Source organism: Salmo salar, chromosome ssa06 (genome assembly GCF_905237065.1).
Source record: "Salmo salar chromosome ssa06, Ssal_v3.1, whole genome shotgun sequence".
Lineage (NCBI taxonomy): Eukaryota > Metazoa > Chordata > Actinopteri > Salmoniformes > Salmonidae > Salmo > Salmo salar.
In genome coordinates, this window is record NC_059447.1 from 6,439,715 (window position 1) to 6,463,139 (window position 23,425).

Consider the following 23,425-nt stretch of genomic DNA (forward strand, 5'->3'; position numbering starts at 1 on the left):
CCTGGCATGGGGCTCCTTCACCTGCTGCATGGCAGCTTCCGTCACCACCCTCAACTCCTACACCAAGACGGTCATCGAGTTCCGGCACAAGCGCAAACTGTTCGAGCAGGGTCTCAGGGAGGAGCAGAACTACCTCGACCAGGAGGCCTTCCATTACTTCAGAGACCGCTCCCTCCAGTCCATATCCAGCTCCATGGAGGTCTACCCTGGGCACGGGGGAGGAAGGCTGCCTGGGGGGCCTGGAGGCCTGGTGGGGTCTGGGCTGGTTGGAGTACCAGGGAGAGGGAAGATGGGGGGGTCCTCAGGTTCCATCGACCTGGGAGAGAACTCAGAGTCCCTGGGGGAGGAACAGTGCTGAGAGAGAGAGGGGGGAGAGGGTTGGGGAGTGGAGGGTTGCAAAATTCTAGTAACTTTCTGGGACTCAGGTGGGAATAATAAGCAGAAAATTGGGAATCCTAGAACCAGGAGGAAAACCTGGGGATTTACAACCAGGAGGAAAACCTGGGGATTTACAACCCTAGTGTTGAGAAGTTGATGAAGACGATGCTGATCTCGGATCAGTTTTGTATTTTCGGCACCAATGGTTCAGGTTAGGAGAGGTGTATATAGTGTCATGCTTTGGTCTGAACAAGTAGTGCACTATACTGTACACAGTGCCTTGCAAAAGTATTCATCCCCCTTGGTGTTTTTCCTATTTTGTTGAATTACAACCTGTAATTTAAATGGATTTTTATTTGGATTTCATGTAATGGACATACACAAGATAGTCCAAATTGGTGAAGTGAAGTGAAATGAAAAGCAATTACTTTCCTAAAAACGAAAAAACGGAAAAGTGGTATGTGCATATGTATTCACCCCTTTGCTATGAAGCCCCTAAATAAGATCTGGTGCAACCAATTACCTTCAGAAGTCACATAATTAGTTAAATAAAGTCCATCTGTGTGCAATCTAAGTGTTACATGATCTCAGTATATATATATATATACCTCTTCTGAAAGGCCCCAGAGTCTGCAACACCATTAAGCAAGGGGCACCACCAAGCAAGCAGCACCATGAAGACCAAGGAGCTCTCCAAACAGGTCATGGACAAAGTTGTGGAGAAGTACAGATCAGGGTTGGGTTATAAAAATATCCGAAACTTATGGATATCTGAAACTTTGAAACATCCCACGGAGCACCATTAAATCCATTATTTAAAAAATGGAAAGAATATGGCACCACAACAAACCTGTCAAGAGAGGGCCGCCCACCAAAACTCACGGACCTGGCAAGGAGGGCATTAATCAGAGAGGCAACAAAGAGGCCAAAGATAACCCTGAAGGACCTGCAAAGCTCCACAGCGGAGATTGGAATATCTGTCCATAGGACCACTTTAAGCCGCACACTCCACAGAGATGGGCTTTATGGAAGAGTGGTCAGAAAAAAGCCATTGCTTAAAGAAAAAAATAAGCAAATACATTTGGTGTTCGCCAAAAGACATGTGAGAGACTCCCCAAACATATGGAAGAAGGTACTCTGGTCAGATGAGACTAAAATGTAGCTTTTTGGCCATCAAGGAAAACACTGTCTGGCGCAAACCCAACACCTCTCATCACCCCTAGAATATCATCCCCACAGTGAAGCATGGTGGTGGCAGCATTATGCTGTGGGGAATGTTTTTCATTGGCAGAGCTTGGGAAACTGGTCAGAATTTAGGAAATGATGGATGGCGCTAAATACAGGGAAATCCTTGAGGGAAACCTGTTTCAGTCTTCCAGAGATTTGAGACTGGGACGGAGGTTCACCTTCCAGCAGGACAATGACCCTAAGCATACTGCTAAAGCAACACTTAAGTGGTTTATGGGCCTAGTCAAAGCCCATACCTCATTCCAATTGAGAATCTGTGGTATGACCTAAAGATTGCTGTACACCAGCGGAACCCAACCAACTTGAAGGAGCTGGAGCAGTTTTGCCTTGAAGAATGGGCAAAAATCCCAGTGGCTAGATGTGCCAAGCTTATAGAGACATACCCCCAAGATATTTGCAGCTGTAATTGCTGAGAAAGGTGGCTCTACAAAGTATTGATTTTTTTTGGGGGGGGGTGAATAATTATGCACGCTAAAGTTTTCAGTTTTTTTGTCTTCTGTCTTGTTTGTTTCACAACAAAAAATATTTTGCATCTTTAAAGTGGTAGGCATGTTGTGTAAATCAAATGATACAAACCCCCAAAAATCTATTTTGATTCCAGGTTGTAAGGCAACAAAATAGGAAAAATGCCAAAGGGGGTGAATACTTTTGCAAGCCACTGTATATGTGGAATAGGGTGTCATGTGACACAGACAGTGATGAGGTAGATAGAGTTATGTAGACAGGGTGATGAGGTAGATAGAGTTATGTAGACAGGGTGCCAGGGGGAACAGTGATGAGGTAGATCGAGTTATGTAGACAGGGTGGCAGGGGGAACAGTGATGAGGTAGATAGAGTTATGTAGACAGGGTGGCAGGGGGAACAGTGATGAGGTAGATAGAGTTATGTAGACAGGGTGATGAGGTAGATAGAGTTATGTAGACAGGGTGATGAGGTAGATAGAGTTATGTAGGCAGGGTGCCAGGGGGAACAGTGATGAGGTAGATAGAGTTATGTAGACAGGGTGATGAGGTAGATAGAGTTATGTAGACAGGGTGGCAGGGGGAACAGTGATTTAAGTCTCAAATGACAGTCTATTCCTAATGTAGTTCAGGCTCTGGTCAAAAGTAGCACCCTTCAAAAGTAGTGCCCTACATTAGAGATTCAATCCAATGTTGATGTGGAAAGAAGGAGCAATGTGGCGATGGAGAGGGTGCTAAGAGGAAACCAGACAGCTCCTCCTCATCACAGAGGATGCGTTCCACATGGCAATATATCCCCATATGTAGTGTACTCATTTTAACCAGAGCTCTATGTGCCATAGTGCACTATAAAGGGAATAGGGTGCGATTTGGGACGTAACCCAAACCTCACCCGAAGCACTGTAAAGACTTCAAAAAAGGCCTCATTGCATTTTAGGACCCTTGAAGAAGTATATGGAAGGACTGAGGTAAAAATAATTAATGAAGAGTCGTAAGAAACCTGACCAGATGATCAGAACATTATAGACATACCAGCCACACAACAAAATATATATTCAAAGGTTTAGTAAAAAATTTTTTTTTAAAAAGATTATATGAATATATTTGACCTTGTGAACTGTGACAGAAAGGAGTGTTTTTTGGGGGAGGGAAGGTATAGGAGATTAAATTATATATTTATGAAAGTATATATTAAATACTATTACTAAATATATGAAATATATATTTCCGTATAAGAGTTGTAATATTTTCAGTCAGTTGGGTGCAGGGATATTATAGCTCTGTATTCATTAAGTTATTATGGATATTATTGAAACATACTCTTACATTGTGATGTTGAATGTGCAACAAAAAGAAAAGGATATTTAAGCATTAAAAGGCACGAGGAGGTGTGGTATATGGCCAATAGACCACGGCTAAGGGCTGTTCTTATATACAACCCTTGGCCATATACCACAAACCCCTGAGGTGTCTTATTGCTATTATAAACTGGTTACCAACGTAATTAGAGCAGTAAAAATACATGTTTTGTCATACCCGTGGTATACCACGGCTGTCAGCCAATCAGCATTCAGTGCTCAAACCACCCAGTTTATAATTGGAGATATAAGATGTAATATATTTATAATACAGAGTAAGGTTGATTGTTTTGATCAGATGTTTGATTGTTTGATAAGAACACTTTAACACTGTCTCATGGTCATAATATATGTGTTACAATACTACACATTACAGTACAATACAATACAGTATAATACAGTAAGGTTCATTGTTTTGATCAGATGTTTGATTGTCTGAACACTTTAACACTGCTTCATGACCATAATATATGTGTTACAATACTACACATTACAGTAGTACACATTACAGTACAATACAATACAGTAATATACAATACAGTACTATAAAATACAGTACAATACAATACAGTACTATACAATGCGGTACAATACAGTACTATACAATACAACACAGCACTGTACAATACTATACAGTACAATATTATACAGTACAGTACAATACTATACAATACAGTACAGTACAGTACAGTACAGTACAATACAGTACAATATAATACTATACAGTGCAATACAGTACTATACAATACTATACAATACAGTACAATACAATACAGTACAATACACTACTATACAGTACAGTACAATACTATACAGTACAATACAACACAGTACAATACAGTACTAAACCATACAGTACTATACAATACATACAGTATAATACAGTACAATACAATACAGTACATTGAATACAATACAATACTTGACAATACAGTACAATACAATACACTGTACAATATTAGACAATATAATGTGCAATACAACTGCTCTAGCACAGTAACAACATGTATGCTTATTAAATACTAATGTTTTGGTGTTGAGGACTTAAAGAGGATGTGTTTAATATGTTCTGTCTCACTTGAATATGCCTTCATATGCAGCTTGTTGAATTTCATACGTTCATTTATTGTATTGATATATTCATAAAGAAATATCCTGGTGAAAACAGTAATAATGCTCTCCTTTACTTTCACTTCAACTAATCATCAACTAATCATCAACTAATCATCAATTAATCATCAACTAATCATCAACTAATCATCAACTAATCATCAAGCCCTTGACTAGGTGAAGCAGGTGAGGTAGTTCAGAGCTACTTACGACATGACGTAAGGTCTGGGGGTCTCCGAGGAGAGGTTTGAGAACCACTACAGTACAGCACAGTCTTCTCTGCCTATAAATGTAACGGTTCCGTAATGGCAGTCGCTGGGAGACGGGAAGCAAGTACAGGGTGAAGATTTAATTATAAATAGACATGAAACTAAACAAGAACAGCGTCTGGACAAGAAAAACAAAACAACATCAATGCAGACACGGGAATGAAACTGAGGAAGTGACAGATATAGGGGAGGCAATCAATGACGTGATGGAGTCCAGGTGAGTCCGATGGAGCCTCGCTTAGTGTGCGTAACGATGGTGACAGGTGTGAGTAATGATGAGGAGCCCGGCGACCTCGAGCGCCAGAGAGCGGGAGCGGGAGCAGACGTGACAATAAAAGGTAGACTCAGCCAGATGACGTTGCACAAACAAAGTAAACACAATATCGGATACATTTCCACAACAACAAAGACCGTTGAAACTTCTCCAGTGTTTTGGTCCTGTAGCTAGCCTGTTGTAGCAGCCTGAAGTGCACCCCGTGCTCATGGTAGATACTCTGTGTGACGGTGTGAAAGCAAAGTCTTGCATCGCAGGCATCTCAACATCTGCGGACGGCGCTGCTCGTTGCAACTTCAATCCAGCTGAGTCTACCGTTAAAGTCTCATCTGGGCCTTGTGTGACACACACAATCATGTCACATGACCTGGATCTTAACATTTATTTAAAGCTGTTTCGTCAAACTGTCTGGTCTGTAAACTAGGGGGTGGAATTGGCTTGTCTGGTCTGTAAACTAGGGGGGTGGAATTGGCTTGTCTGGTCTGTAAACTAGGGGGGTGGAATTGGCTGGTCTGGTCTGTAAACTAGGGGGGTGGAATTGGCTGGTCTGGTCTGTAAACTAGGGGTGGAATAGGCTGGTCTTTTTAGGTTCTTGCATGATTGCATATTTGTTATTTTATAGATTTGACATCTTCACTATTATTCTACAATGTAGAAAATAGTAAAAATAAAGAAAAACCGTTGAATGAGTAGGTGCATCAAAACTTTTGACTGGTACTGTCTGTTACAGTAAACCTTTAGACAACAGGTCTGTTAAACTACACCTGTTATATTAAACCTGTTATACTGAACCTGTTATATTAAACCTGTTATACTGAACCTGTTATATTAAACCTGTTATACTGAACCTGTTATATTAAACCTGTTATACTGAACCTGTTATATTAAACCTGTTATATTAAACCTGTTATACTGAACCTGTTATATTAAACCTGTTATACTAAACCTGTTATATTAAACCTGTTATACTACACCTGTTATATTAAACCTGTTATACTGAACCTGTTATATTAAACCTGTTATACTGAACCTGTTATATTAAACCTGTTATACTGAACCTGTTATATTAAACCTGTTATATTAAACCTGTTATACTAAACCTGTTATATTAAACCTGTTATACTAAACCTGTTATATTAAACCTGTTATATTAAACCTGTTATATTAAACCTGTTATATTAAACCTGTTATATTAAACCTGTTATACTAAACCTGTTATATTAAACCTGTTATATTAAACCTGTTATATTAAACCTGTTATACTAAACCTGTTATATTAAACCTGTTATATTAAAACCTCTATGGGCTAGTGGAATCCCGTGGCGCATTATTCAAATACCTTAGAAATGCTATTACTTCAATTTCTCAAACATATGACTATTTTACAGCATTTTAAAGACAAGACTCTCGTTAATCTAACCACACTGTCCGATTTCAAAAAGGCTTTACAACGAAAGCAAAACATTAGATTATGTCAGCAGAGTACCCAGCCAGAAATAATCAGACACCCATTTTTCAAGCTAGCATATAATGTCACATAAACCCAAACCACAGCTAAATGCAGCACTAACCTTTGATGATCTTCATCAGATGACAATCTTAGGACATTATGTTATACAATACATGCATGTTTTGTTCAATCAAGTTCATATTTATATCAAAAAACAGCTTTTTACATTAGCATGTGACTAGCATGTGACTAGCATTCCCACCGAACACTTCCGGTGAATTTACTAAATTACTCACGATAAACGTTCACAAAAAACATAACAATTATTTTAAGAATTATAGATACAGAACTCCTTTATGCACTCGCTATGTCCTATTTTAAAATAGCTTTTCGGTGAAAGCACATTTTGCAATATTCTAAGTAGATAGCCCAGCCATCACAGGCTAGCTATTTTGACACCAACCAAGTGTGGTACTCACCAAACTCCGATTTACTATTAGAAAAGTTTGATTACCTTTGGTGTTCTTCGTCAGAATGCACTCCCAGGACTTCTACTTCAATAACAAATGTTGGTTTGGTCCCAAATAATCCATAGTTATATCCAAATAGCGGCGTTTTGTTCGTGCGTTCAAGACACTATCCGAAGTGTAAATAAGGGTCACGTGCACGACGCATTTCGTGACAAAACATTTCTAAATATTACATTACCGTACTTCGAAGCATGTCAACCGCTGTTTAAAATCAATTTTTATGCCATTTTTCTCGTAAAAAAGCGATAATATTCCGACCGGGAGTGGTGGTTTTCGTTCAAAGAGAGAGAAAGTAAACATGGAGTCGACTCGGGCACGCGCGCCCCGTCCCATTGTCCTCAGATCGACCACTATCAAAATGTGCTAATGTTTTTCAGCCATGGGCTACAAAGCCACGATTCAGCTTTCTGGCGCCTTCTGAGAGCCTATGGGAGCATTACAAAATGTCACGTCATGCCAGAGATCCCCTGTTTTTGTTAGAGATGATCAATAAGGCCATGAAATGGTCAGAGAGAGCGCTTCCTGTTTGGAATCTTCTCAGGTTTTGGCCTGCCAAATGAGTTCTGTTATACTCACAGACACCATTCAAACAGTTTTAGAAACTTTAGGGTGTTTTCTATCCAAATCAAACAATTATATGCATATTATAGTTACTGGGCAAGAGTAGTAACCAGATTAAATCGGGTACGTTTTTTATCCGGCCGTGCAAATACTGCCCCCTAGCCCCAACAGGTAAAACCTGTTATACTAAACCTGTTATATTAAACCTGTTATACTAAACCTGTTATATTAAACCTGTTATATTAAACCTGTTATATATTAAACCTGTTATATTAAACCTGTTATACTAAACCTGTTATATTAAACCTGTTATAGTATTCAGTTATTACCAACTCCTTGACTAATTCTCCTCTCTGTCTCCTTTACCTGATGCTCATTACTAACTCCTTGACTACATTTCCTTTCCTGTCTTTAGCTAACCCTGCAGTACACGCTATGTGTGTGTGTAACAGTTTAAAACACACACACACACACACACACACACACACACACACACACACACACACACACACACACACACACACACACACACTACTTTCTCTCTTAGGGATTTTAATTTACATTATATTATAGAAACAGAGAATTTATGTGGTTCCAAGCCACTTAATTCCGTGAGTGTTTACTGTCATAAACCGATGTGTCGGGGTTACGGAACGCACAGACCACTGAATCCCCCTCGGAGTATACTGCCATTTCAATTACAGCTGATTGATCCGAAGGCTAACAGGCTAACGCTAGCCTCACCGTTTTTACCATAGAAATGGATTCAGTCTGGCTCACGTTCAGTGGTGGAAAAAGTACCCAATTGTCATACTTGAGTAAAAGTAAAGAAACCTTAATAGAAAATGACTAGTAAAAGTGAAAGTCACACAGTGAAAAACTACAAGTATAAATCATTTCAAATTCTTTATATTAAGCAAAGCAGACGGCCACATTTTCTAGTTTTTATTTATTTACGAATAGCCAGGGGCACACTCCAACTCTCAGACATAATTTACAAATGAAGCATGTGTGTTTAGTGAGTCCACCAGATCAGAGGCAGTAGGGATGACCAGGGATGTTCTCTTGATAAGTGCGTGAATTAGACAATTTTGCTGTCCTGCTAAGCATTCAAAATGTAACGAGTATTTTTGGGTGTCATGGAAAATATATAGAGGAAAAGCACAATACTTTTCTTTAGGAATGTAGTGAAGTAAACATAAAAGTATTAATAGTTAGTACAGATACCCCCAAACACTCCTTAAGTAGTACATTACAGTATTTTCACTTAACTACTTTACACCACTGCTCACGTTATCCGTGCAGCTTATAATACTATCCTCACAGCTTTAAATACTATCCTCACAGCTTATAATACTATACTCACAGCTTTAAATACTATCCTCACAGTTTATAATACTATCCTCACAGAGTTTAATACTATCCTCATAGCTTATAATACTATCCTCACAGCTTATAACACAATCTCTACTGCTTATAATACTATCCCTACAGCTTATAATACTATCCTCACAGCGTTTAATACTATCCTCACAGCTTATAATACTATCCTCACAGCTTATAATACTATCCTCACAGCTTATAACACTATCCTCACAGCTTATAACACTATCCTCACAGAGTTTAATACTATCCTCACAGCTTATAATACTATCCCTACAGCTTATAATACTATCCTCACAGCTTTAAATACTATCCTCACAGCTTATACTATCCTCACAGCTTATAATACTATCCCTACAGCTTATAATACTATCCTCACAGCTTATAATACTATCTCTACAGCTTTAAATACTATCCCCACAGCTTATAATACTATCCTCACAGCTTATAACACTATCCTCACAGCATTTAATACTATCCTCACAGCAATTAATACTATCCTTACAGCTTATACTATCCTCACAGCTTATAATACTATCCCTACAGCTTTAAATACTATCCCCACAGCTTATAATACTATCCTCACAGCTTATAATACTATCCCTACAGCTGTAAATACTATCCTCACAGCTTATAATACTATCCCTACAGCTTATAATACTATCCGCACAGCTTATAATACTATCCCTACAGCTTTAAATACTATCCCCACAGCTTATAATACTATCCTCACAGCTTATAATACTATCCCTACAGTTTATAATACTATCCCTACAGCTTATAATACTATCCCTACAGCTTATAATACTATCCCTACAGCTTTAAATACTATCCTCACAGCTTATAATACTATCCTCACAGCTTATAACACTATCCTCACAGCTTATAATACTATCCTCACAGTTTATAATACTATCCCTACAGCTTTAAATACTATCCCCACAGCTTATAATACTATCCTCACAGCTTATAATACTATCCTCACAGCTTGTAATACTATCCCTACAGCTTATAATACTATCCTCACAGCTTATAATACTATCCCCACAGCTTATAATACTATCCTCACAGCTTATAATACTATCCTCACAGCTTATAATACTATCCCTACAGCTTTAAATACTATCCTCACAGCTTATAATACTATCCCAACAGCTTATAATACTATCCTCACAGCTATAATACTATCCTCACAGCTTATAATACTATCCTCACAGCTTATAATACTATCCTCACAGCTTATAATACTATCCCTACAGCTTTAAATACTATCCCCACAGCTTATAATACTATCCTCACAGCTTATAACACTATCCTCACAGCATTTAATACTATCCTCACAGCAATTAATACTATCCTTACAGCTTATACTATCCTCACAGCTTATAATACTATCCCTCCAGCTTATAATACTATCCTCACTGCGTATTATACTATCCCTACAGCTTATAATACTATCCTCACAGCTTATAATACTATCCCTACAGCTTTAAATACTTTCCCCACAGCTTATAATACTATCCTCACAGCTTATAATACTATCCCTACAGTTTATAATACTATCCCTACAGCTTATAATACTATCCCTACAGCTTATAATACTATCCCTACAGCTTTAAATACTATCCTCACAGCTTATAATACTATCCTCACAGCTTATAACACTATCCTCACAGCTTATAATACTATCCTCACAGTTTATAATACTATCCCTACAGCTTTAAATACTATCCCCACAGCTTATAATACTATCCTCACAGTTTATAACACTATCCTCACAGCTTATAATACTATCCTCACAGCTTTAAATACTATCCTCACAGCTTATAATACTATCCCTACAGCTTATAACACTACCCTCACAGCTTGTAATACTATCCTCACAGCTTATAATAATATCCCTACAGCTTTAAATACTATCCTCACAGCTTATAATACTATCCCCACAGCTTATAACACTACCCTCACAGCTTACAATACTATCCTCACAGCTTTAAATACTATCCTCACAGCTTTAAATACTATCCCTACAGCTTATAATACTGTCCTCACAGCTTATAACACTATCCTCACAGCTTATAATACTATCCTCACAGCTTTAAATACTATCCTCACAGCTTATAATACTATCCCTACAGCTTATAACACTATACTCACAATTTATAACACTATCCTCACAGCTTTAAATACTATACTCCCAGCTTTAAAAACTATCCTCACAGCTTATAATACTGTCCTCACAGCTTATAACACTATCCTCACAGCTTTAAATACTATCCTCACAGCTTATAACACTATCCTCACAGCTTATAACACTATCCTCACAGCTTTAAATACTATCCTCACAGCTTATAATACTATCCTCACAGCTTATAACACTACCCTCACAGCGTTTAATACTATCCTCACAGCTTATAATACTATCCTCACAGCTTATAATACTATCCTCACAGCTTATAATACTATCCTCACAGCTTATAATACTATCCCTACAGCTTTAAATACTATCCCCACAGCTTATAATACTATCCTCACAGCTTATAACACTATCCTCACAGCATTTAATACTATCCTCACAGCAATTAATACTATCCTTACAGCTTATACTATCCTCACAGCTTATAATACTATCCCTCCAGCTTATAATACTATCCTCACTGCGTATTATACTATCCCTACAGCTTATAATACTATCCTCACAGCTTATAATACTATCCCTACAGCTTTAAATACTTTCCCCACAGCTTATAATACTATCCTCACAGCTTATAATACTATCCCTACAGTTTATAATACTATCCCTACAGCTTATAATACTATCCCTACAGCTTATAATACTATCCCTACAGCTTTAAATACTATCCTCACAGCTTATAATACTATCCTCACAGCTTATAACACTATCCTCACAGCTTATAATACTATCCTCACAGTTTATAATACTATCCCTACAGCTTTAAATACTATCCCCACAGCTTATAATACTATCCTCACAGTTTATAACACTATCCTCACAGCTTATAATACTATCCTCACAGCTTTAAATACTATCCTCACAGCTTATAATACTATCCCTACAGCTTATAACACTACCCTCACAGCTTGTAATACTATCCTCACAGCTTATAATAATATCCCTACAGCTTTAAATACTATCCTCACAGCTTATAATACTATCCCCACAGCTTATAACACTACCCTCACAGCTTACAATACTATCCTCACAGCTTTAAATACTATCCTCACAGCTTTAAATACTATCCCTACAGCTTATAATACTGTCCTCACAGCTTATAACACTATCCTCACAGCTTATAATACTATCCTCACAGCTTTAAATACTATCCTCACAGCTTATAATACTATCCCTACAGCTTATAACACTATACTCACAACTTATAACACTATCCTCACAGCTTTAAATACTATACTCCCAGCTTTAAAAACTATCCTCACAGCTTATAATACTGTCCTCACAGCTTATAACACTATCCTCACAGCTTTAAATACTATCCTCACAGCTTATAACACTATCCTCACAGCTTATAACACTATCCTCACAGCTTTAAATACTATCCTCACAGCTTATAATACTATCCTCACAGCTTATAACACTACCCTCACAGCGTTTAATACTATCCTCACAGCTTATAATACTATCCCTACAGCTTTAAATACTATCCTCACAGCTTATAATACTATCCTCACAGCTTTAAATACTATCCTCACAGTTTATAATACTATCCTCACAGAGTTTAATACTATCCTCACAGCTTATAATACTATCCTCACAGCTTATAACACAATCTCTACTGCTTATAATACTATCCCTACAGCTTATAATACTATCCTCACAGCGTTTAATACTATCCTCACAGCTTATAATACTATCCTCACAGCTTATAATACTATCCTCACAGCTTATAACACTATCCTCACAGCTTATAACACTATCCTAACAGAGTTTAATACTATCCTCACAGCTTATAATACTATCCCTACAGCTTATAATACTATCCTCACAGCTTTAAATACTATCCTCACAGCTTATACTATCCTCACAGCTTATAATACTATCCCTTCAGCTTATAATACTATCCTCACAGCTTGTAATACTATCCCTACAGCTTATAATACTATCCTCACAGCTTATAATACTATCCCCACAGCTTATAATACTATCCTCACAGCTTATAATACTATCCTCACAGCTTATAATACTATCCCTACAGCTTTAAATACTATCCTCACAGCTTATAATACTATCCCAACAGCTTATAATACTATCCTCACAGCTTATAATACTATCCTCACAGTTTATAATACTATCCTCACAGAGTTTAATACTATCCTCACAGCTTATAATACTATCCTCACAGCTTATAACACAATCTCTACTGCTTATAATACTATCCCTACAGCTTATAATACTATCCTCACAGCGTTTAATACTATCCTCACAGCTTATAATACTATCCTCACAGCTTATAATACTATCCTCACAGCTTATAACACTATCCTCACAGCTTATAACACTATCCTAACAGAGTTTAATACTATCCTCACAGCTTATAATACTATCCCTACAGCTTATAATACTATCCTCACAGCTTTAAATACTATCCTCACAGCTTATACTATCCTCACAGCTTATAATACTATCCCTACAGCTTATAATACTATCCTCACAGCTTGTAATACTATCCCTACAGCTTATAATACTATCCTCACAGCTTATAATACTATCCCCACAGCTTATAATACTATCCTCACAGCTTATAATACTATCCTCACAGCTTATAATACTATCCTCACAGTTTATAATACTATCCTCACAGAGTTTAATACTATCCTCACAGCTTATAATACTATCCTCACAGCTTATAACACAATCTCTACTGCTTATAATACTATCCCTACAGCTTATAATACTATCCTCACAGCGTTTAATACTATCCTCACAGCTTATAATACTATCCTCACAGCTTATAATACTATCCTCACAGCTTATAACACTATCCTCACAGCTTATAACACTATCCTAACAGAGTTTAATACTATCCTCACAGCTTATAATACTATCCCTACAGCTTATAATACTATCCTCACAGCTTTAAATACTATCCTCACAGCTTATACTATCCTCACAGCTTATAATACTATCCCTACAGCTTATAATACTATCCTCACAGCTTGTAATACTATCCCTACAGCTTATAATACTATCCTCACAGCTTATAATACTATCCCCACAGCTTATAATACTATCCTCACAGCTTATAATACTATCCTCACAGCTTATAATACTATCCCTACAGCTTTAAATACTAACCTCACAGCTTATAATACTATCCCAACAGCTTATAATACTATCCTCACAGCTTATAATACTATCCTCACAGCTTATAATACTATCCTCACAGCTTATAATACTATCCTCACAGTTTATAACACTATCCTCACAGCTTATAATACTATCCTCACAGCTTTAAATACTATCCTCACAGCTTATAATACTATCCCTACAGCTTATAACACTACCCTCACAGCTTGTAATACTATCCTCACAGCTTATAATACTATCCCTACAGCTTTAAATACTATCCTCACAGCTTATAATACTATCCCCACAGCTTATAACACTACCCTCACAGTTTACAATACTATCCTCACAGCTTTAAATACTATCCTCACAGCTTTAAATACTATCCCTACAGCTTATAATACTGTCCTCACAGCTTATAACACTATCCTCACAGCTTATAATACTATCCTCACAGCTTTAAATACTATCCTCACAGCTTATAATACTATCCCTACAGCTTATAACACTACCCTCACAGCTTATAATACTATCCTCACAGCTTTAAATACTATCCCCACAGATTATAACACTATCCTCACAGCTTATAATACTATCCTCACAGCTTATAACACTATACTCACAACTTATAATACTATCCTCACAGCTTATAATACTATCCTCACAGCTTATAACACTATCCTCACAGCTTATAACACTATCCTAACAGAGTTTAATACTATCCTCACAGCTTATAATACTATCCGTACAGCTTATAATACTATCCTCACAGCTTTAAATACTATCCTCACAGCTTATACTATCCTCACAGAGTTTAATACTATCCTCACAGCTTATAATACTATCCTCACAGCTTATAACACAATCTCTACTGCTTATAATACTATCCCTACAGCTTATAATACTATCCTCACAGCGTTTAATACTATCCTCACAGCTTATAATACTATCCTCACAGCTTATAATACTATCCTCACAGCTTATAACACTATCCTCACAGCTTATAACACTATCCTAACAGAGTTTAATACTATCCTCACAGCTTATAATACTATCCCTACAGCTTATAATACTATCCTCACAGCTTTAAATACTATCCTCACAGCTTATACTATCCTCACAGCTTATAATACTATCCCTTCAGCTTATAATACTATCCTCACAGCTTGTAATACTATCCCTACAGCTTATAATACTATCCTCACAGCTTATAATACTATCCCCACAGCTTATAATACTATCCTCACAGCTTATAATACTATCCTCACAGCTTATAATACTATCCCTACAGCTTTAAATACTATCCTCACAGCTTATAATACTATCCCAACAGCTTATAATACTATCCTCACAGCTTATAATACTATCCTCACAGTTTATAATACTATCCTCACAGAGTTTAATACTATCCTCACAGCTTATAATACTATCCTCACAGCTTATAACACAATCTCTACTGCTTATAATACTATCCCTACAGCTTATAATACTATCCTCACAGCGTTTAATACTATCCTCACAGCTTATAATACTATCCTCACAGCTTATAATACTATCCTCACAGCTTATAACACTATCCTCACAGCTTATAACACTATCCTAACAGAGTTTAATACTATCCTCACAGCTTTAAATACTATCCTCACAGCTTATAATACTATCCCTACAGCTTATAACACTACCCTCACAGCTTGTAATACTATCCTCACAGCTTATAATACTATCCCTACAGCTTTAAATACTATCCTCACAGCTTATAATACTATCCCCACAGCTTATAACACTACCCTCACAGTTTACAATACTATCCTCACAGCTTTAAATACTATCCTCACAGCTTTAAATACTATCCCTACAGCTTATAATACTGTCCTCACAGCTTATAACACTATCCTCACAGCTTATAATACTATCCTCACAGATTATAACACTATCCTCACAGCTTATAATACTATCCTCACAGCTTATAACACTATACTCACAACTTATAATACTATCCTCACAGCTTATAATACTATCCTCACAGCTTATAACACTATCCTCACAGCTTATAACACTATCCTAACAGAGTTTAATACTATCCTCACAGCTTATAATACTATCCCTACAGCTTATAATACTATCCTCACAGCTTTAAATACTATCCTCACAGCTTATACTATCCTCACAGCTTATAATACTATCCCTACAGCTTATAATACTATCCTCACAGCTTGTAATACTATCCCTACAGCTTATAATACTATCCTCACAGCTTATAATACTATCCCCACAGCTTATAATACTATCCTCACAGCTTATAATACTATCCTCACAGCTTATAATACTATCCCTACAGCTTTAAATACTATCCTCACAGCTTATAATACTATCCCAACAGCTTATAATACTATCCTCACAGCTTATAATACTATCCTCACAGTTTATAATACTATCATCACAGAGTTTAATACTATCCTCACAGCTTATAATACTATCCTCACAGCTTATAACACAATCTCTACTGCTTATAATACTATCCCTACAGCTTATAATACTATCCTCACAGCGTTTAATACTATCCTCACAGCTTATAATACTATCCTCACAGCTTATAATACTATCCTCACAGCTTATAACACTATCCTCACAGCTTATAACACTATCCTAACAGAGTTTAATACTATCCTCACAGCTTATAATACTATCCCTACAGCTTATAATACTATCCTCACAGCTTTAAATACTATCCTCACAGCTTATACTATCCTCACAGCTTATAATACTATCCCTACAGCTTATAATACTATCCTCACAGCTTGTAATACTATCCCTACAGCTTATAATACTATCCTCACAGCTTATAATACTATCCCCACAGCTTATAATACTATCCTCACAGCTTATAATACTATCCTCACAGCTTATAATACTATCCTCACAGTTTATAATACTATCCTCACAGAGTTTAATACTATCCTCACAGCTTATAATACTATCCTCACAGCTTATAACACAATCTCTACTGCTTATAATACTATCCCTACAGCTTATAATACTATCCTCACAGCGTTTAATACTATCCTCACAGCTTATAATACTATCCTCACAGCTTATAATACTATCCTCACAGCTTATAACACTATCCTCACAGCTTATAACACTATCCTAACAGAGTTTAATACTATCCTCACAGCTTATAATACTATCCCTACAACTTATAATACTATCCTCACAGCTTTAAATACTATCCTCACAGCTTATACTATCCTCACAGCTTATAATACTATCCCTACAGCTTATAATACTATCCTCACAGCTTGTAATACTATCCCTACAGCTTATAATACTATCCTCACAGCTTATAATACTATCCCCACAGCTTATAATACTATCCTCACAGCTTATAATACTATCCTCACAGCTTATAATACTATCCCTACAGCTTTAAATACTAACCTCACAGCTTATAATACTATCCCAACAGCTTATAATACTATCCTCACAGCTTATAATACTATCCTCACAGCTTATAATACTATCCTCACAGCTTATAATACTATCCTCACAGTTTATAACACTATCCTCACAGCTTATAATACTATCCTCACAGCTTTAAATACTATCCTCACAGCTTATAATACTATCCCTACAGCTTATAACACTACCCTCACAGCTTGTAATACTATCCTCACAGCTTATAATACTATCCCTACAGCTTTAAATACTATCCTCACAGCTTATAATACTATCCCCACAGTTTACAATACTATCCTCACAGCTTTAAATACTATCCTCACAGCTTTAAATACTATCCCTACAGCTTATAATACTGTCCTCACAGCTTATAACACTATCCTCACAGCTTATAATACTATCCTCACAGCTTTAAATACTATCCTCACAGCTTATAATACTATCCCTACAGCTTATAACACTACCCTCACAGCTTATAATACTATCCTCACAGCTTTAAATACTATCCCCACAGATTATAACACTATCCTCACAGCTTATAATACTATCCTCACAGCTTATAACACTATACTCACAACTTATAATACTATCCTCACAGCTTATAATACTATCCTCACAGCTTATAACACTATCCTCACAGCTTATAACACTATCCTAACAGAGTTTAATACTATCCTCACAGCTTATAATACTATCCCTACAGCTTATAATACTATCCTCACAGCTTTAAATACTATCCTCACAGCTTATACTATCCTCACAGCTTATAATACTATCCCTACAGCTTATAATACTATCCTCACAGCTTGTAATACTATCCCTACAGCTTATAATACTATCCTCACAGCTTATAATACTATCCTCACAGCTTGTAATACTATCCCTACAGCTTATAATACTATCCCTACAGCTTTAAATACTATCCTCACAGCTTATAATACTATCCCTACAGCTTTAAATACTATCCTCACAGCTTATAATACTATCCCCACAGCTTATAATACTATCCTCACAGCTTATAATACTATCCTCACAGCTTATAACACTATCCTCAGGGTTTAATACTATCCTCACAGAGTTTAATACTTTCCTCACAGCAATTAATACTATCCTCACAGCTTATAACACTATCCTCACAGCTTATAACACTATCCTCACAGCTTTAAATACTATCCTCACAGCAATTAATACTATCCTCACAGCTTATAATACTATCCCTACAGCTTATAATACTATCCTCACAGCTTATAATACTATCCTCACAGCTTATAATGCTATCCTCACAGCTTATAATACTATCCTCACAGCTTATAACACTATACTCACAACTTATAACACTATCCTCACAGCTTTAAATACTATACTCCCAGCTTTAAAAACTATCCTCACAGCTTATAATACTGTCCTCACAGCTTATAACACTATCCTCACAGCTTTAAATACTATCCTCACAGCTTATAATACTATCCTCACAGCTTATAACACTACCCTCACAGTGTTTAATACTATCCTCACAGTTTATAATACTATCCTCACAGAGTTTAATACTATCCTCACAGCTTATAATACTATCCTCACAGCTTATAACACAATCTCTACTGCTTATAATACTATCCCTACAGCTTATAATACTATCCTCAAAGCGTTTAATACTATCCTCACAGCTTATAATACTATCCTCACAGCTTATAATACTATCCTCACAGCTTATAACACTATCCTCACAGCTTATAACACTATCCTCACAGAGATTAATACTATCCTCACAGCTTATAATACTATCCCTACAGCTTATAATACTATCCTCACAGCTTTAAATACTATCCTCACAGCTTATACTATCCTCACAGCTTATAATACTATTCCTACAGCTTATAATACTATCATCACAGCTTATAATACTATCCCTACAGCTTTAAATACTATCCCCACAGCTTATAATACTATCCTCACAGCTTATAATACTATCCTCACAACTTTAAATACTATCCTCACAGCTTATAACACTATCCTCACAGCTTATAATACTATCCTCACAGCTTATAATACAATCTCTACTGCTTATAATACTATCCCTACAGCTTATAATACTATCCTCACAGCTTATAATACTATCCTCACAGCTTATACTATCCTCACAGCTTATAATACTATCCCTACAGCTTATAATACTATCCTCACAGCTTATAACACTATCCTCAGAGCTTATAATACTATCCTCACAGCTTTAAATACTATCCTCACAGCTGTAAATACTATCCCAACAGCTTATAATACCATGCCCACAGCTTATAATACTATCCTCACAGCTTATAATACTATCCTCACAGCTTATAATACTATCCCTACAGCTGTAAATACTATCCTCACAGCTTATAATACTATCCCTACAGCTTATAATACCATCCTCACAGCTTATAACACTATCCTCACAGCTTATAATACTATCCTCACAGCTTATAATACTATCCTCACAGCTTATAATACTATCCTCACAACTTATAATACTATCCTCACAACTTTAAATACTATCCTCACAGCTTATAACACTATCCTCACAGCTTATAATACTATCCTCACAGCTTATAATACAATCTCTACTTCTTATAATACTATCCCTACAGCTTATAATACTATCCTCACAGCTTATAATACTATCCTCACAGCTTATAATACTATCCTCACAGCTTATAATACTATCCTCACAGCTTATAATACTATCCTCACAACTTGAAATACTATCCCCACAGCTTATAATACTATCCTCACAGTTTATAACACCATCCTCACAGCGTTTAATACTATCCTCACAGCTTATACTATCCTCACAGCTTATACTATCCTCACAGCTTATAATACTATCCCTACAGCTTATAATACTATCCTCACAGCTTATAACACTATCCTCAGAGCTTATAATACTATCCTCACAGCTTTAAATACTATCCTCACAGCTTTAAATACTATCCCAACATCTTATAATACTATGCCCACAGCTTATAATACTATCCTCACAGCTTATAATACTATCCTCACAACTTATAATACTATCCCTACAGCTGTAAATACTATCCTCACAGCTTATAATACTATCCCTACAGCTTATAATACTATCCTCACAGCTTATAATACTATCCTCACAGATTATAATGCTATCCTTACAGCTTATAATACTATCCTCACAGCTTATAACACTATCCTCACAGCTTATAATACTATCCTCACAGCTTATAACACTATCCGCACAGCTTATAATACTATCCTCACAGCTTATAATACTATCCTCACAGCTTATAATACTATCCTCACAGCTTATAATACTTTCCTCACAACTTTAAATACTATCCTCACAGCTTATAATACTATCCTCACAACTTTAAATACTATCCCCACAGCTTATAATACTATCCTCACAGTTTATAACACCATCCTCACAGCGTTTAATACTATCCTCACAGCAATTAATACTATCCTCACAGCTTATACTATCCTCACAGCTTATAATACTATCACTACAGCTTATAATACTATCCTCACAGCTTATAACACTATCCTCAGAGCTTATAATACTATCCTCACAGCTTTAAATACTATCCTCACAGCTTTAAATACTATCCCAACAGCTTATAATACTATGCCCACAGCTTATAATACTATCCTCACAGCTTATAATACTATCCTCACAACTTATAATACTATCCCTACAGCTGTAAATACTATCCTCACAGCTTATAATACTATCCCTACAGCTTATAATACTATCCTCACAGCTTATAATACTATCCTCACAGATTATAATGCTATCCTCACAGCTTATAATACTATCCTCACAGCTTATAACACTATCCTCACAGCTTATAATACTATCCTCACAGCTTATAACACTATCCTCACAGCTTATAATACTATCCTCACAGCTTATAATACTATCCTCACAGCTTATAATACTATCCTCACAGCTTATAATACTATCCCTACAGCTTATAATACTATCCTCACAGCTTATAATACTATCCCTACAGCTTTAAATACTATCCCCACAGCTTATAATACTATCCTCACAGCTTATAATACTATCCTCACAACTTTAAATACTATCCTCACAGCTTATAACACTATCCTCACAGCTTATAATACTATCCTCACAGCTTATAATACAATCTCTACTGCTTATAATACTATCCCTACAGCTTATAATACTATCCTCACAGCTTATAATACTATCCTCACAGCTTATACTATCCTCACAGCTTATAATACTATCCCTACAGCTTATAATACTATCCTCACAGCTTATAATACTATCCTCACAGCTTATAATACTATCCCTACAGCTGTAAATACTATCCTCACAGCTTATAATACTATCCCTACAGCTTATAATACCATCCTCACAGCTTATAACACTATCCTCACAGCTTATAATACTATCCTCACAGCTTATAATACTATCCTCACAGCTTATAATACTATCCTCACAACTTTAAATACTATCCTCACAGCTTATAACACTATCCTCACAGCTTATAATACTATCCTCACAGCTTATAATACAATCTCTACTGCTTATAATACTATCCCTACAGCTTATAATACTATCCTCACAGCTTATAATACTATCCTCACAGCTTATAATACTATCCTCACAGCTTATAATACTATCCTCACAGCTTATAATACTATCCTCACAGCTTATAATACTATCCTCACAACTTGAAATACTATCCCCACAGCTTATAATACTATCCTCACAGTTTATAACACCATCCTCACAGTTTATAATACTATCCTCACAGCTTATAATACTATCCTCACAACTTTAAATACTATCCTCACAGCTTATAATACTATCCTCACAAATTTAAATACTATCCCCACAGCTTATAATACTATCCTCACAGTTTATAACACCATCCTCACAGCGTTTAATACTATCCTCACAGCAATTAATACTATCCTCACAGCTTATACTATCCTCACAGCTTATAATACTATCACTACAGCTTATAATACTATCCTCACAGCTTATAACACTATCCTCAGAGCTTATAATACTATCCTCACAGCTTTAAATACTATCCTCACAGCTTTAAATACTATCCCAACAGCTTATAATACTATGCCCACAGCTTATAATACTATCCTCACAGCTTATAATACTATCCTCACAACTTATAATACTATCCCTACAGCTGTAAATACTATCCTCACAGCTTATAATACTATCCCTACAGCTTATAATACTATCCTCACAGCTTATAATACTATCCTCACAGATTATAATGCTATCCTCACAGCTTATAATACTATCCTCACAGCTTATAACACTATCCTCACAGCTTATAATACTATCCTCACAGCTTATAACACTATCCTCACAGCTTATAATACTATCCTCACAGCATATAATACTATCCTCACAGCTTATAATACTATCCTCACAGCTTATAATACTATCCTCACAACTTTAAATACTATCCTCACAGCTTATAACACTATCCTCAAAGCTTATAATACTATCCTCACAGCTTATAATACAATCTCTACTGCTTATAATACTATCCCTACAGCTTATAATACTATCCTCACAGCTTATAATACTATCCTCACAGCTTATACTATCC

At 36.2% G+C, this 23,425-nt stretch overlaps 1 protein-coding gene and 1 long non-coding RNA gene across 2 annotated transcripts in view; one reads left to right on the plus strand and one right to left on the minus strand.

The window, feature by feature from the left end:
• Positions 1-718, plus strand: part of LOC106596073 (germ cell-specific gene 1-like protein) — a 41,668-nt gene extending 40,950 nt beyond the window's left edge. The window contains exon 3 of the mRNA XM_045719668.1: positions 1-718. Within this exon, the coding sequence (XP_045575624.1) occupies positions 1-358 (358 nt within the window). The 3' untranslated portion in view covers positions 359-718.
• The window catches only part of LOC123743374 (uncharacterized), a 27,837-nt gene continuing 4,596 nt past the window's right edge, over positions 185-23,425 (minus strand). Inside the window, exons 2-3 of the long non-coding RNA XR_006770110.1 lie at positions 4,766-4,870; positions 185-354 (exon numbers count right to left, since the gene is read on the minus strand). This is a non-coding gene — a long non-coding RNA (uncharacterized lncRNA). The remainder of the gene's footprint in view (positions 355-4,765; positions 4,871-23,425) is intronic.